The sequence below is a fragment of the Hibiscus syriacus genome, unplaced genomic scaffold, assembly GCF_006381635.1.
Source record: "Hibiscus syriacus cultivar Baekdansim isolate YM2019G1 unplaced genomic scaffold, ASM638163v2 tig00111128_pilon, whole genome shotgun sequence".
NCBI lineage: Eukaryota > Viridiplantae > Streptophyta > Magnoliopsida > Malvales > Malvaceae > Hibiscus > Hibiscus syriacus.
In genome coordinates, this window is record NW_024062989.1 from 73,626 (window position 1) to 89,262 (window position 15,637).

The following is a 15,637-nucleotide window of genomic DNA, read 5'->3' on the forward strand; positions in this document are numbered from 1 at the left end:
TATATTATAAGAAATGTTCGGTCACTGAAATTATTTTCTCTTTTAAGAATTAAGACTGCAGTATTTTGTTTTATTATATGAAATTATAATCTTTTTAATCATATTTATGTATCAATTCAAAAAAAAAATTTATATTAAACTGATGTTTAAAGCCAAATACTAATACATATGTGTTGAGATTTTATGTTAACCAGGTATCGGTTTAATAAAAAATTGAAACTTTTTCAACTTCTCCTTTGAAGATCATGGTCCTCTGTATATTCTGATTACAAGTTCAATTGTCGGGTTGATTCTCTTTAAGATCTATTAAGGGCTAATCTATAACGGTTTAAACCTGAAATACATTCTTCACATCCCGAAGTCAATCACTTTAAAACAGAGTTAACACGTATTGCTGAAAGATGATCAAGGTAAAAAAGTTTGAAAGTACATACAAGCATCTCTGGTATGTATAGGTTTCAGGCAATTTATTAACATTTGAAACTTCAAATATCCTTTACTCATAATGATAAGAGGACATCGGATAATAACCGTGTAGGCACAAGATATATGCTGTGCTGCAGTTAGCCACCGCAGCAAGAGCCACAGGCAGGAAGGGAACCTGAAATATAGTACCAGAAAGGAAAACCTTTTAGCGGACAACTAAATTTATAAAAATTGAGAGAGGAAAGCTTGTATGACAAACAATAGATAATTCAATGTTACAAGGTGGGAAAAAACAAAAAGGCCAAACCACTTACTATGGTCAATTCCCCGAACATTGTCTAGTCCACGCGGTGGTCGTCGTGGGCCACCGCCATATGGTCCACTCCCAGGTCCACCTGGACCACCATCCCATTTCTTGCTTGAACCAACACCTTTTCTATAGGCATCAGACTTCTCCATCTGATGCACACCAACATTCAAGTTTCCAGTTGATTGATACAGATTAAAAAAATTGAAAACAAAAGAAACCCTAAACAATGGCCATTGACACACACAAAAAGAACCTTACCGAGAACATGGTTGAGAAGAACACTCCGATGAAATTGATAACCGCCCAGAAAAAATCAGTGATAGTTCTCAGTCGCCATATTGACCGCTTTGATTTCACAACACCTAAACAATCATGCATGAAGAAATTATTCCCAAATATGAAGAGAAGGTTCCATGACAAATAACAATATGCAAAACTAATGAAATGGCCATGTTTTCATCACAAAGGCAATATGCTGTATTAACAATTCAGCTAGGAATGCCATGCAATTGTTGTCATCCAAAAGCTCTGCAAAGTTTAAGAAAATCACCAGCAATCCCAGAATCAATCAAGCCAAGACAGGTAATCAACACAACCACATCCTCTTTTTGGATTTAAAACATAAGGATATGCATATACACTCACAGGCTACATATGGAATAACATACAGAACTTCTTTTTCAATTTGAAATAGCTTTAGAAATTAGGAAATAACTGTCTCCAAACATCACATCTTTAACTGGTACCAGCCATTAGAGGCAAAAAAGCACTAGCTGCAGAAAGTGAAATGGGCTCTCCAAGATTAAAGAGTTGAACCTTTAAATGAGTGGGGGGGAAAAACAATGATAGGGATGTCAAAGAGAGGAATTTTGCAAAACCATAGAAAGTTTTTGGGAATGAACTATGCTAATTCCAATTAAAAGCACTTATGAACACTACAAGAAATTAAGAAGTGCGGTGTCTGATTTGGTAAAAACCTGTGGTTTCAAATTCACCTGGACTGCAACAATAATGTAAAGTAGGACCATATTTCTATTTGAAATTAATTTTAAATGTCAGCTTAAAAGGGGGGTGTAACATCCTCCATGCCGGGTTAGTGATTAATTTGCAAAGTTTCAACATTTGGTGATTTAAGTAAAATGATGGAAGAGTTCAATGACCTATTTGAGTTATTTGGTGTAGGATTGAATTATAAAGAAGGAAAATTAAGAGGGCAAAAGAGTAATTTAGTAAGTGAAATAATTAAATATTCCTTAAGGTGATTTTATAAATCACGTGGGAAGCATTTGAGATAAACAAGGTTCCAGACATTTCTCTTCTTCTTCTCCAACCGTGAAGCTTGCAAGCAAAGGTGAGTTGTCTTCTTTTGGATTAATTCTTATGAGTTAAGCATGGGTTTGGTTAATGAAGATTTAGGAAATATGATGGAGAGAAACAAGGATCCTAGAACTCAAAGAATTGTAAGTTAAGGGAGATTAAAGGTTGGGAGCCATTGAATGAAATCTTAGATTAAAGGTCATAATAAGAATTAGAAGCTGGATTTGACTTGTCATCAAGCTAATTAAGAAGTATGAGGTGATAGAATTAAAATTAGAACAAGTTGGAATTTGAGTAAGATTCTTAAATTCTATATGGATGATTAGTTTTTTTAGTTTTAGAGGTATTGAATGGATAATAATTAGTTTAAGTAAGTGTATGAAAGTTAAGAGTATTAAAGGGAGTGAAATATGAATGTTTGAGCTGAAATGAGATGATTTTCGAGCTCAAAATAGGATTTCTGGGCTAGGGGAATCGGTACCCATTCAAGGGGAATCGATACCCCCTCAACGAATATGAATTTCCAGAATGCTAGAGGGGAATCGATACCCCCAGGGGGGAACCGATTCCCCCATATAAAAAAAAGAAAGACTAAACTATTAATTCCTTAAATTGGTAGGCTATTAAAGATTAATTTCAAGACATAGACATCTGATAATCATCTTGAAAATTTTGTTTATGTAGATACTGAGCCTACACGAGTTCTGGAACAATTTACAAATAGGATCGATCGAGGAAAAGGCAAAGAAATATAAGTGAGTGCATATGCATAGCATAATTATAGAAATATACTCAATTCTAGACTTGTGATAAGTCTAGATTTTATATCTTGGTACATGATCATATTCTGTATTTTGAGACATGACATGAATTCATATAAAATGCATTATATGACATGAATATGCAGGAAAAGTTATGAGCTATGTGAAAAGGTAAGAATTTACATGTCTACGCGATATAGACTACGTGAAATGTAAAAGCCCATGTTATGTAAATGGCAGTTGGCATGTAATTAAAGGGTTAAGTTGTGTATGCTCTGAATATTTTGGTAAACTTATATTACAATATGTATATTATCGTATTTTCTTAATATAAGTTCAAATATTTTGCTATTATTTGTTAAGAGTTGTGTTTTAAAGTCAATGTAGTATCTCTGACTCATATCCGGGTCGGGTACGGGTTGGGGGTGTTACATTTAATGGTATCACAGCTATGGTTTAGCCAATTCTAGGCATAAACTAGAGTCTATAGAGTCTTTAAATGGAATACATGCAAACAAATAGTGAGAACTTCTGATCTGGTATAGTATGAGTATGTTGTTTTGCTAATAGAACAATGTGTTTATTCTTATTAGATGTCCGGACATAATAGCTCCCGAAGTGAAGCGGGAGAAGATAGACATGCTGAAAGCAGTAATTCACATGCCCTGGCCAGGCAAGGTGAAGAACAGGCATCTCAAGGAGTGTCTGTGCAAGATCAAGATACGTTCTTCAGAACGTTAGACGCTATTCTGACGCGTCTTCAACCTTCTGCTCCACTAACTCAAAGAATAAATGTAGCAAAAGAGTTGAGAGGCTTAGGAGCTCCTGAATTTAAAGGAGAAGCTGAGGAAGGTCCAGTGTCAGCGGATCTTTGGTTGAATGATTTGAAAATCATGTTAGATGGTCTCCACTGTTCCGAAGTGGAGAAATTAGATGGAGCTGTATCTTTATTGAGGGGTCAGGCGAGGATATGGTGGACGAACGTCACCATGAGGATGTCAACCGACCAGTTGACTTGGTCTTTGTTTTTAGAAGAATTTAAAAACAAGTATATTGGAGATCAGTTTATCCGACAAATGAAGCAGGAGTTTATGAATTTGAAGCAGATGAGCCCGCTCTGTATATGAGTACGAATGTGAGTTTAATAAGCTGAGCAGGTTTGCAGCTGAGCTTGTGCCTACTGAAAAATATGCTTGCGAATGGTTCGTGGAGGGCTTGCGCCCTAGACTTAAAGAAATATTGATAGTATTAAACTTGTTTGATCAACTAAAAGGAGCTTCGGTATTTTCGAAGATCGATCTACGTTTGGGTTATCATCAATTGAAGATCCAGGAGAAACATATTCCGAAGACGGCTTTCAGAACGAGATATGGTCATTATGAATTTCATCGTAATGCCATTCGGAGTAACAAATGCACCCGCTGCTTTCATGGATCTCATGAACAGGATTTTTCAGCCCTATCTGGACCAGTTTGTTGTTGTCTTTATTGATGACATACTGGTTTACTCGAAGTCCATTGAAGAGCACAGCACACATCTGAGGCTAGTTTTGCAAATTCTCAGGGATAAAAATCTCTATGCGAAATTGTCCAAATGTGAATTTTGGCTAAACGAAGTAATTTTCTTGGGGCATGTGATCTCAGCAGTTGGGATTAGAGTAGACCCTCAGAAGGTTAAAGCTATAATGGATTGGGAAGTTCCTAAGAATGTGTCTGAAGTTCGGAGTTTTCTTGGACTTGCCGGTTACTATCGAAGATTCGTTAAGAATTTTTCGATGATTGTGCTGCCTCTAACAAAGTTAATGAGAAAGAACGTACCATTTGTTTGGACTTCTGAATGTCAAGAAAGTTTCGAAGCTTTAAAGAGAATTCTGACGGAAACTCCGATATTGGTTCAACCGGAATCTGGCAAGAATTTTGTAATATACAGTGATGCATCCCATAACGGGTTGGGGTGTGTATTAATGCAAGAAGGAAATGTGGTAGCGTATGCATCGAGACAGTTGAAACCACATGAAAGGAATTACCCCACTCATGATTTAGAAATGGCTGCTGTAGTATTCGCTCTCAGGATTTGGCGTCATTATCTTTATGGGGAGCGTTGTTACTTATATACGGATCATAAGAGCCTGAAGTACCTGATGACTCAAAAAGAATTGAATTTGAGGCAACGTAGATGGGTAGAGTTTTTAAAAGATTATGATGTGATAATTGACTATCATCCCGGAAAGGCTAATGTGGTAGCAGATACTCTGAGTAGAAAGACGTTTGCAGCTTTTCGAGCTATGGATGCAAGATTATCTTTAACGGGAGACGGTGGTCTTTGTGCAGAATTAACCCTTAAACCAACATGGTTGGAACGAATAGGAGAATTGCAAAGTAAGGATGAAGTGTGTTTGAAAAGAATTGAACAAGTAAAGAACAAAGAGATTAAAAACTTTGAGATTAAGTCAGATGGAAATCTATATTGTAAAGGAAGAATTGTAATACCCGACAATGACGACTTGAAGAAAGAAATTTTAACAGAGGCTCATTGCAGTTCGTTAACGATGCACCCGGGTGGAACCAAGATGTATATGGATTTGAAGGATCGATTTTGGTGGTCAGGGATGAAACGAAGCATCACCGAATTTGTGTCTAAGTGTTTGATATGTCAACAAGTCAAAGCCGAGCATCAAGTTCCATCAGGATTATTGCAACCGCTTTTTATTCCTCAATGGAAATGGGAAAATGTTACGATGGATTTTGTTTCGGGGTTACCCTTGACTCCGAACAAAAGAGAATCAATCTGGGTAATTGTTGATCGATGAACTAAGTCAGCGCATTTCCTTCCGGTTAGAACGGATTTCTCTATGGAAAAGTATGCAGAGCTGTATATTAGAGAAGTTATTAGACTGCATGGAGTACCTGTTTCTATAGTCTCTGATCGAGACCCTCGATTCACTTCTAGATTCTGGAAATCTTTGCATGGAGCGTTGGGGACTCGTTTAAACTTTAGTACGGCTTTTCATCCTCAGACTGATGGGCAATCAGAGAGAACTATTCAGATATTGGAAGATATGTTGAGAGCATGCGTAATGGAATTTAAAGGATCATGGGAAAAGTATTTACCGCTGGCAGAGTTCGCTTACAACAATAGTTATCAGTCTAGTATAAAGATGGCCCCATATGAAGCATTATATGGAAGAAAATGTCGTACTCCATTAAATTGGTATGAACTCAAAGACCGAAGTATTCTTGGTCCGGATTTAATTCAAGATGTAGAACAGAAAGTTCGAGAAATTCAGCATAACCTCAAAGTGGCCTCTGATCGGCAAAAGTCCTATTCTGATCTTAAAAGAAAGGAGATTGAATTTGAAGTTGGGGATAAAGTGTTTTTAAAGGTATCTCCATGGAAGAATATGTTGAGGTTTGGTCGGAAAGGAAAGTTAAGTCCCCGGTTTATTGGACCATATGAGATTGTAAAAAGGGTGGGACCCGTAGCATACCAATTGACTTTACCACCAGAAATGGAAAAGATTCACAATGTATTCCATGTCTCAATGCTTCGAAGATATCGATCGGATCCCTCCCACATCGTAAATCCAGAAGAGATCGAGGTACAACCGGATATGACTTATGAGGAAGAACCGATTCAAATTTTAGCTCATGAGGTTAAGCAATTGAGGAATAAGACTATTCCATTGGTTAAAGTTTTATGGAAGAATCACAAAGTAGAGGAAACAACATGGGAGCGTGAGGAGGATATGAGGAATCAGTATCCCCATCTCTTTTCTTATTGAAAATTCGAGGACGAATTTTCTTAAGGGAGGGAGATTTGTAACATCCTCCATGCCGGGTTAGTGATTAATTTGCAAAGTTTCAACATTTGGTGATTTAAGTAAAATGATGGAAGAGTTCAATGACCTATTTAAGTTATTTGGTGTAGGATTGAATTATAAAGAAGGAAAATTAAGAGGGAAAAAGAGAAATTTAGTAAGTGAAATAATTAAATATTCCTTAAGGTGATTTTATAAATCACGTGGGAAGCATTTGAGATAAACAAGGTTCCAGACATTTCTCTTCTTCTTCTCCAACCGTGAAGCTTGCAAGAAAAGGTGAGTTGTCTTCTTTTGGATTAATTCTTATGAGTTAAGCATGGGTTTGGTTAATGAAGATTTAGGAAATATGATGGAGAGAAACAAGGATCCTAGAACTCAAAGAATTGTAAGTTAAGGGAGATTAAAGGTTGGGAGCCATTGAATGAAATCTTAGATTAAAGGTCATAATAAGAATTAGAAGCTGGATTTGACTTGTCATCAAGCTAATTAAGAAGTATGAGGTGATAGAATTAAAATTAGAACAAGTTGGAATTTGAGTAAGATTCTTAAATTCTATATGGATGATTAGTTTTTTTTAGTTTTAGAGGTATTGAATGGATAATAATTAGTTTAAGTAAGTGTATGAAAGTTAAGAGTATTAAAGGGAGTGAAATATGAATGTTTGAGCTGAAATGAGATGATTTTCGAGCTCAAAATAGGATTTCTGGGCTAGGGGAATCGGTACCTATTCAAGGGGAATCGATACCCCCTCAACGAATATGAATTTCCAGAATGCTAGAGGGGAATCGATACCCCCAGGGGGGAACCGATTCCCCCATATAAAAAAAAGAAAGACTAAACTATTAATTCCTTAAATTGGTAGGCTATTAAAGATTAATTTCAAGACATAGACATCTGATAATCATCTTGAAATTTTGTTTATGTAGATACTGAGCCTACACGAGTTCTGGAACAATTTACAAATAGGATCGATCGAGGAAAAGGCAAAGAAATATAAGTGAGTGCATATGCATAGCATAATTATAGAAATATACTCAATTCTAGACTTGTGATAAGTCTAGATTTTATATCTTGGTACATGATCATATTCTGTATTTTGAGACATGACATGAATTCATATAAAATGCATTATATGACATGAATATGCAGGAAAAGTTATGAGCTATGTGAAAAGGTAAGAATTTACATGTCTACGCGATATAGACTACGTGAAATGTAAAAGCCCATGTTATGTAAATGGCAGTTGGCATGTAATTAAAGGGTTAAGTTGTGTATGCTCTGAATATTTTGGTAAACTTATATTACAATATGTATATTATCGTATTTTCTTAATATAAGTTCAAATATTTTGCTATTATTTGTTAAGAGTTGTGTTTTAAAGTCAATGTAGTATCTCTGACTCATATCCGGGTCGGGTACGGGTTGGGGGTGTTACATTTAATGGTATCACAGCTATGGTTTAGCCAATTCTAGGCATAAACTAGAGTCTATAGAGTCTTTAAATGGAATACATGCAAACAAATAGTGAGAACTTCTGATCTGGTATAGTATGAGTATGTTGTTTTGCTAATAGAACAATGTGTTTATTCTTATTAGATGTCCGGACATAATAGCTCCCGAAGTGAAGCGGGAGAAGATAGACATGCTGAAAGCAGTAATTCACATGCCCTGGCCAGGCAAGGTGAAGAACAGGCATCTCAAGGAGTGTCTGTGCAAGATCAAGATACGTTCTTCAGAACGTTAGACGCTATTCTGACGTGTCTTCAACCTTCTGCTCCACTAACTCAAAGAATAAATGTAGCAAAAGAGTTGAGAGGCTTAGGAGCTCCTGAATTTAAAGGAGAAGCTGAGGAAGGTCCAGTGTCAGCGGATCTTTGGTTGAATGATTTGAAAATCATGTTAGATGGTCTCCACTGTTCCGAAGTGGAGAAATTAGATGGAGCTGTATCTTTATTGAGGGGTCAGGCGAGGATATGGTGGACGAACGTCACCATGAGGATGTCAACCGACCAGTTGACTTGGTCTTTGTTTTTAGAAGAATTTAAAAACAAGTATATTGGAGATCAGTTTATCCGACAAATGAAGCAGGAGTTTATGAATTTGAAGCAGATGAGCCGCTCTGTATATGAGTACGAATGTGAGTTTAATAAGCTGAGCAGGTTTGCAGCTGAGCTTGTGCCTACTGAAAAATATGCTTGCGAATGGTTCGTGGAGGGCTTGCGCCCTAGACTTAAAGAAATATTGATAGTATTAAACTTGTCCTCGTTCCAGGAGGTGATCAATCGTGCAAAAGCTCTTGAAAGGGCTCAGAATGAGAGATTCGGGGATTTTAGAGTTCAAACATCAAAGAGAACAGGTGCTTCTTCTAGCTCAGTACCATCAAAAAGGGGAAGAGACTCGGGATTTCGATCACAAGCTAGATCAGAATCAGTTGCTTCGTCTGCTGGGGGAGCAAGTCAGGCAAGACCTAGACAGACGCAGTCAGTGGAATCTGGTGCTGGGAGATCTACTCCGAGTCAAGTGAAACAGTGTCAGCACTGTGGGAAAAACCATTATGGGGCTTGTCGGATGGCTGCTGGGACTTGTTTTCGATGCGGAGATGCCGGACATTTTATCCGGGATTGTCCATTGATTGTTGGTGAGCCTGCACCATCTGGAAGAGTTGGTTCTTCCTCACAAAGAGGACGAGGAAGAGGCAGAGGAAGGAACCCGTCTGAATTCTCTGCTCAACCTAAAGTTCGATCAACCGCACTGGTGTACAATCTAAAGACAAGTGAAGACCGTGATGACCCTGCTATTATAGCAGGTACTTTTCAGTTGTATGATAAATTAGTATTGGTACTGATTGATCCGGGTTCTAATTATTCTTATATTACAAGTAAGTTAGTAAAGGAATTGAGGATTCCCTTAGAAGCTACGAGTAATGAAATTATAGTAACAACTCCGTTAGGCCTTAGTGCCCGGGTGAATAAAGTCTATAAGGGGTGTCCCATAAAGGTTCAGGGAATTGAATTCCCTGCTAATATGATGGAATTACCCTTTGACGAGTTTGAAGTGATTCTGGGAATGGATTGGTTGTTCCGTTATTATGGAGATGTTAATTGCAGATTGAAAAAGGTAACCCTGAAAAGTCCAGGAGGAACATAGATAAGTGTGAGCAGTGAAAAGTTTAATCCCTTAGCAAATGTAATGTCAGTAATGTCAGCTAAGAAGTTATTGCTACAGGGATGTCAAGGATTTATTGCAAATGTAATAGATTTAAGAGCTATAGAGAAAGGGTTAAAGGAGATTCCAATTGTTCAAGAATTCCCTGAAGTTTTCCCGGCTGAGTTGCCAGGATTACCTCCGGAAAGAGAGGTAGAATTTCAAATTGAAGTAATGCCAGGAACCGCTCCAATTGCAATGGAACCTTATCGGATGGCTCCGAAAGAATTGAAAGAGTTAAAGAATCAATTGCAAGAGTTGTTAGAAAAAGGATTTATTCGACCAAGTGTGTCACCTTGGGGAGCTCCGGTGTTATTTGTTAAGAAGAAGGATGGATCAATGCGTCTCTGTATTGATTATCGACAGCTTAATAAGGTGACCATCAAGAACAAGTATCCCCTTCCGCGCATTGATGACTTGTTTGATCAACTAAAAGGAGCTTCGGTATTTTCGAAGATCGATCTACGTTTGGGTTATCATCAATTGAAGATCCAGGAGAAACATATTCCGAAGACGGCTTTCAGAACGAGATATGGTCATTATGAATTCATCGTAATGCCATTCGGAGTAACGAATGCACCCGCTGCTTTCATGGATCTCATGAACAGGATTTTTCAGCCCTATCTGGACCAGTTTGTTGTTGTCTTTATTGATGACATACTGGTTTACTCGAAGTCCATTGAAGAGCACAGCACACATCTGAGGCTAGTTTTGCAAATTCTCAGGGATAAAATCTCTATGCGAAATTGTCCAAATGTGAATTTTGGCTAAACGAAGTAATTTTCTTGGGGCATGTGATCTCAGCGGTTGGGATTAGAGTAGACCCTCAGAAGGTTAAAGCTATAATGGATTGGGAAGTTCCTAAGAATGTGTCTGAAGTTCGGAGTTTTCTTGGACTTGCCGGTTACTATCGAAGATTCGTTAAGAATTTTTCGATGATTGTGCTGCCTCTAACAAAGTTAATGAGAAAGAACGTACCATTTGTTTGGACTTCTGAATGTCAAGAAAGTTTCGAAGCTTTAAGAGAATTCTGACGGAAACTCCGATATTAGTTCAACCGGAATCTGGCAAGAATTTTGTAATATACAGTGATGCATCCCAACGGGTTGGGGTGTGTATTAATGCAAGAAGGAAATGTGGTAGCGTATGCATCGAGACAGTTGAAACCACATGAAAGGAATTACCCCACTCATGATTTAGAAATGGCTGCTGTAGTATTCGCTCTCAGGATTTGGCGTCATTATCTTTATGGGGAGCGTTGTTACTTATATACGGATCATAAGAGCCTAAAGTACCTGATGACTCAAAAGAATTGAATTTGAGGCAACGTAGATGGTAGAGTTTTTAAAAGATTATGATGTGATAATTGACTATCACCCGGAAAGGCTAATGTGGTAGCAGATACTCTGAGTAGAAGACGTTTGCAGCTTTTCGAGCTATGGATGCAAGATTATCTTTAACGGGAGACGGTGGTCTTTGTGCAGAATTAACCCTTAAACCAACATGGTTGGAACGAATAGGAGAATTGCAAAGTAAGGATGAATGTGTTTGAAAAGAATTGAACAAGTAAAGAACAAAGAGATTAAAAACTTTGAGATTAAGTCAGATGGAAATCTATATTGTAAAGGAAGAATTGTAATACCCGACAATGACGACTTGAAGAAAGAAATTTTAACAGAGGCTCATTGCAGTTCGTTAACGATGCACCCGGGTGGAACCAAGATGTATATGGATTTGAAGGATCGATTTTGGTGGTCAGGGATGAAACGAAGCATCACCGAATTTGTGTCTAAGTGTTTGATATGTCAACAAGTCAAAGCCAGCATCAAGTTCCATCAGGATTATTGCAACCGCTTTTTATTCCTCAATGGAAATGGGAAAATGTTACGATGGATTTTGTTTCGGGGTACCCTTGACTCCGAACAAAAGAGAATCAATCTGGGTAATTGTTGATCGATGAACTAAGTCAGCGCATTTCCTTCCGTTAGAACGGATTTCTCTATGGAAAGTATGCAGAGCTGTATATTAGAGAAGTTATTAGACTGCATGGAGTACCTGTTTCTATAGTCTCTGATCGAGACCCTCGATTCACTTCTAGATTCTGGAAATCTTTGCATGGAGCGTTGGGGACTCGTTTAAACTTTAGTACGACTTTTCATCCTCAGACTGATGGGCAATCAGAGAGAACTATTCAGATATTGGAAGATATGTTGAGAGCATGCGTAATGGAATTTAAAGGATCATGGGAAAAGTATTTACCGCTGGCAGAGTTCGCTTACAACAATAGTTATCAGTCTAGTATAAAGATGGCCCCATATGAAGCATATATGGAAGAAAATGTCGTACTCCATTAAATTGATGAAAAAGACCGAAGTTCGAGATGTAGAACAGAAAGTAACCTCAAAGTGGCCTCTGATCGGCAAAAGTCCTATTCTGATCTTAAAAGAAAGGAGATTGAATTGAAGTTGGGATAAAGTGTTTTTAAAGGTATCTCCATGGAAGAATATGTTGAGGTTTGGTCGGAAAGGAAAGTTAAGTCCCGGTTTATTGGACCATATGAGATTGTAAAAAGGGTGGGACCCGTAGCATACCAATTGACTTTACCACCAGAAATGGAAAAGATTCACAATGTATTCCATGTCTCAATGCTTCGAAGTATCGATCGGATCCCTCCCACATCGTAAATCCAGAAGAGATCGAGGTACAACCGATATGACTTATGAGGAAGAACCGATTCAAATTTTAGCTCATGAGGTTAAGCAATTGAGGAATAAGACTATTCCATTGGTTAAAGTTTTATGGAAGAATCACAAAGTAGAGGAAGCAACATGGGAGCGTGAGGAGGTATGAGGAATCAGTATCCCCATCTCTTTTCTTATTGAAATTCGAGGACGAATTTTCTTAAGGGAGGGAGATTTGTAACATCCTCCATGCCGGGTTAGTGATTAATTTGCAAAGTTTCAACATTTGGTGATTTAAGTAAATGATGGAAGAGTTCAATGACCTATTTAAGTTATTTGGTGTAGGATTGAATTATAAAGAAGGAAAATTAAGAGGGAAAAAGAGAATTTAGTAAGTGAAATAATTAAATATTCCTTAAGGTGATTTTATAAATCACGTGGGAAGCATTTGAGATAAACAAGGTTCCAGACATTTCTCTTCTTCTTCTCCAATCGTGAAGCTTGCAAGAAAATGTGAGTTGTCTTCTTTTGGATTAATCTTATGAGTTAAGCATGGGTTTAGTTAATGAAGATTTAGGAAATATTGAGAGAAACAAGGATCCTAGAACTCAAAGAATTGTAAGTTAAGGGAGATTAAAGGTTGGGAGCCATTGAATGAAATCTTATAAAAGGTCATAATAAGAATTAGAAGCTGATTTGACTTGTCATCAAGCTAATTAAGAAGTATGAGGTGATAGAATTAAAATTAGAACAAGTTGGAATTTGAGTAAGATTCTTAAATTCTATATGGATGATTAGTTTTTTTAGTTTTAGAGTATTGAATGGATAATAATTATTTAAGTAAGTGTATGAAAGTTAGAGTATTAAAGGGAGTGAAATATGAATGTTTGAGTTGAAATGAGATGATTTTCGAGCTCAAAATAGGATTTCGGGCTAGGGGAATCGGTACCCATTCAAGGGGAATCGATACCCCCTCAACGAATATGAATTTCCAGAATGTTAGAGGGGAATCGATACCCCAATGGGGAACCGATTCCCCCATATAAAAAAAGAAAGACTAAAACTATTAATTCCTTAAATTGGTAGGCTATTAAAGATAATTTCAAGACATAGACATCTGATAATCATCTTGAAAATTTTGTTTATAGATACTGACCTACACGAGTTCTGGAACAATCTACAAGTAGGATCGATCGAGGAAAGGCAAAGAATATAGTGAGTGCATGCATAGCATAATTATAGAAATACTCAATCTAGACTTGTGATAAGTCTAGATTTTATATCTTGGTACATGTCATATTCTGTATTATGAGACATGACATGAATTCATATAAAATGCATTATATGACATGAATATGCAGGAAAAGTTATGAGCTATGTGAAAAGGTAAGAATTTACATGTCTACGCGATATACTACATGAAATGTAAAAGCCCATGTTATGTAGATGAGAAACTATAGGTATAGTTGGCATGCCAAGGGTAGAGGGTCTACGCGGTCCTTCGGGACAAAATTCTAACGGTCCTTCGGGATATATATATTATGGAACATGTTGAAGTCTGGTGATACACACTTGATCCCTAGCATATGTATATGATCTTAAGGAATTCTATGTGGTCCTTATGGACATTATTATATGGCACTATAGTGCAATTCTACGCGGCACTTCGGTGCATTTATACGAGCTGTGGTGACAGCATAGTGCACAACCTCACAATACTCAGATGTAAATACCTTGATTAAATATAACATTCATCTCATTCATATCATTATGACATTTTCATTACATTGCCTTGTTATTATTATTACATTGCCTCACTAAGTCGATGACTTAGCGTGTGAGTGTTTCACACTTAGGATCCGAGAAAGTAGACGAGACAGGTGAAGCAGCTTGACAGCATTACTCCTGCAACCATCAGATCAGCAACTTAATCAGTAGGGTCATTTTGTTATGTAAATGCAGTTGGCATGTATTAAAGGATTAAATGTGTATGCTCTGAATATTTGGTAAACTTATATTACAATATGTATATTATCGTATTTTCTTAATATAAGTTCAAATATTTTGCTATTATTTATTAAGAGTTGTGTTTTAAAGTCAATGTAGTATCTCTGACTCATATTCGGGTCGGGTACGGGTTGGGATGTTACAGGGGGTTTCCACTGGAATTCCCCACGAACCCTACGGCAATCCATGGTAGGCTCAAGGACAGCTAAAAACTCCATTTTAGCTGTTTCATGGCAAGCCAAAGAGAATAACGACTCATTCAAATTCATATATTAAAAGGGTTATAAATTCAATATTATTCCAAACCAGAACAATCCTCATCAAAATCATCGCGTAACCACAAACTAAAACCCCAATTTGCATAAACTCACTATAGATTACGACAGACAATCATCTGATAACATAAACATGAACAATTCGTTCTTTTCCTTTCTCGTGGCTAATTGGGTTCCTACAATATTAAATTTCAATACCCAAAAAGAAATCTATAAATCATAAAAAATAGTAATGATCGGCAACAAATTTCGAATTGGAACAACAAGATCTCATACATAAACTATATTAAAACTAAAAGAAATGAAATTTGAGAAACAGAGAAAGGAACCAAACCTCCTTCGACGTAAGCCATGAGGAAATTTCCAGGGTCTTCTCCTCCAGAAAGAGGAAGATTATAAAGATGAATACGGTCTTCTAACCGGCGTATTTTTAAACTCTTCATGGACTTTTGACTTTCGGTAGGAAGACTTATTTTGATTGGTTCCTGGAGCTAATATATACGTGTTCAGTTATGATTCGTTGCACTTGTGAAGAATTCTGTACGACCGACACGTGTAACGCATCTTTATTAAGCGTAAAACAATAAAATATTGTGAAAATATATTTATAATATTAATTTAAAATAATCAATTTTATAAAATCATTTATAACTCGTATTAAAAAGACTAAAGGGTTAATAAAAAACATTTACCTTTTTAATAATAATTTAAGATAATATAAGATAATATTTATTTAAAAAATTATAAACAGTATATATGTTTACAGATAAAATTACTTAAGCCCGTATTTTGATAAAGAATAACAATCTAATTTTCTAATAATTCTCAAGTAAATA

At 36.8% G+C, this 15,637-nt stretch overlaps 1 protein-coding gene across 1 annotated transcript; it reads right to left on the reverse strand.

The window, feature by feature from the left end:
• Nucleotides 1-508: 508 nt before the first annotated feature.
• On the reverse strand, nucleotides 509-15,254 carry LOC120154324 (selenoprotein K-like). Its single transcript, XM_039166114.1, has 4 exons — nucleotides 15,136-15,254; nucleotides 995-1,098; nucleotides 741-885; nucleotides 509-601 (listed from the first exon to the last, which is right to left on the reverse strand). The coding sequence occupies exons 1-4, from the start codon at nucleotides 15,242-15,244 to the stop codon at nucleotides 564-566; spliced, it is 396 nt and encodes a 131-aa protein (XP_039022045.1). The 5' UTR covers nucleotides 15,245-15,254; the 3' UTR covers nucleotides 509-563.
• Between the last annotated feature and the right edge of the window lie 383 nt (nucleotides 15,255-15,637).

What these genes read in the sequence shown, in the direction of transcription:
- LOC120154324 (XM_039166114.1), bottom strand. Translation starts at nt 15,244, where the DNA reads ATGAAGAGTTTAAAAATACGCCGGTTAGAAGACCGTATTCATCTTTAT. An exon ending in TCTTCTCAACCATGTTCTCG is followed by an intron (nt 886 to 994) that starts GTAAGGTTCTTT and finishes GGTGTGCATCAG; the next exon opens with ATGGAGAAGTCTGATGCCTA. An exon ending in TGTTCGGGGAATTGACCATA is followed by an intron (nt 602 to 740) that starts GTAAGTGGTTTG and finishes ACTATATTTCAG; the next exon opens with GTTCCCTTCCTGCCTGTGGC.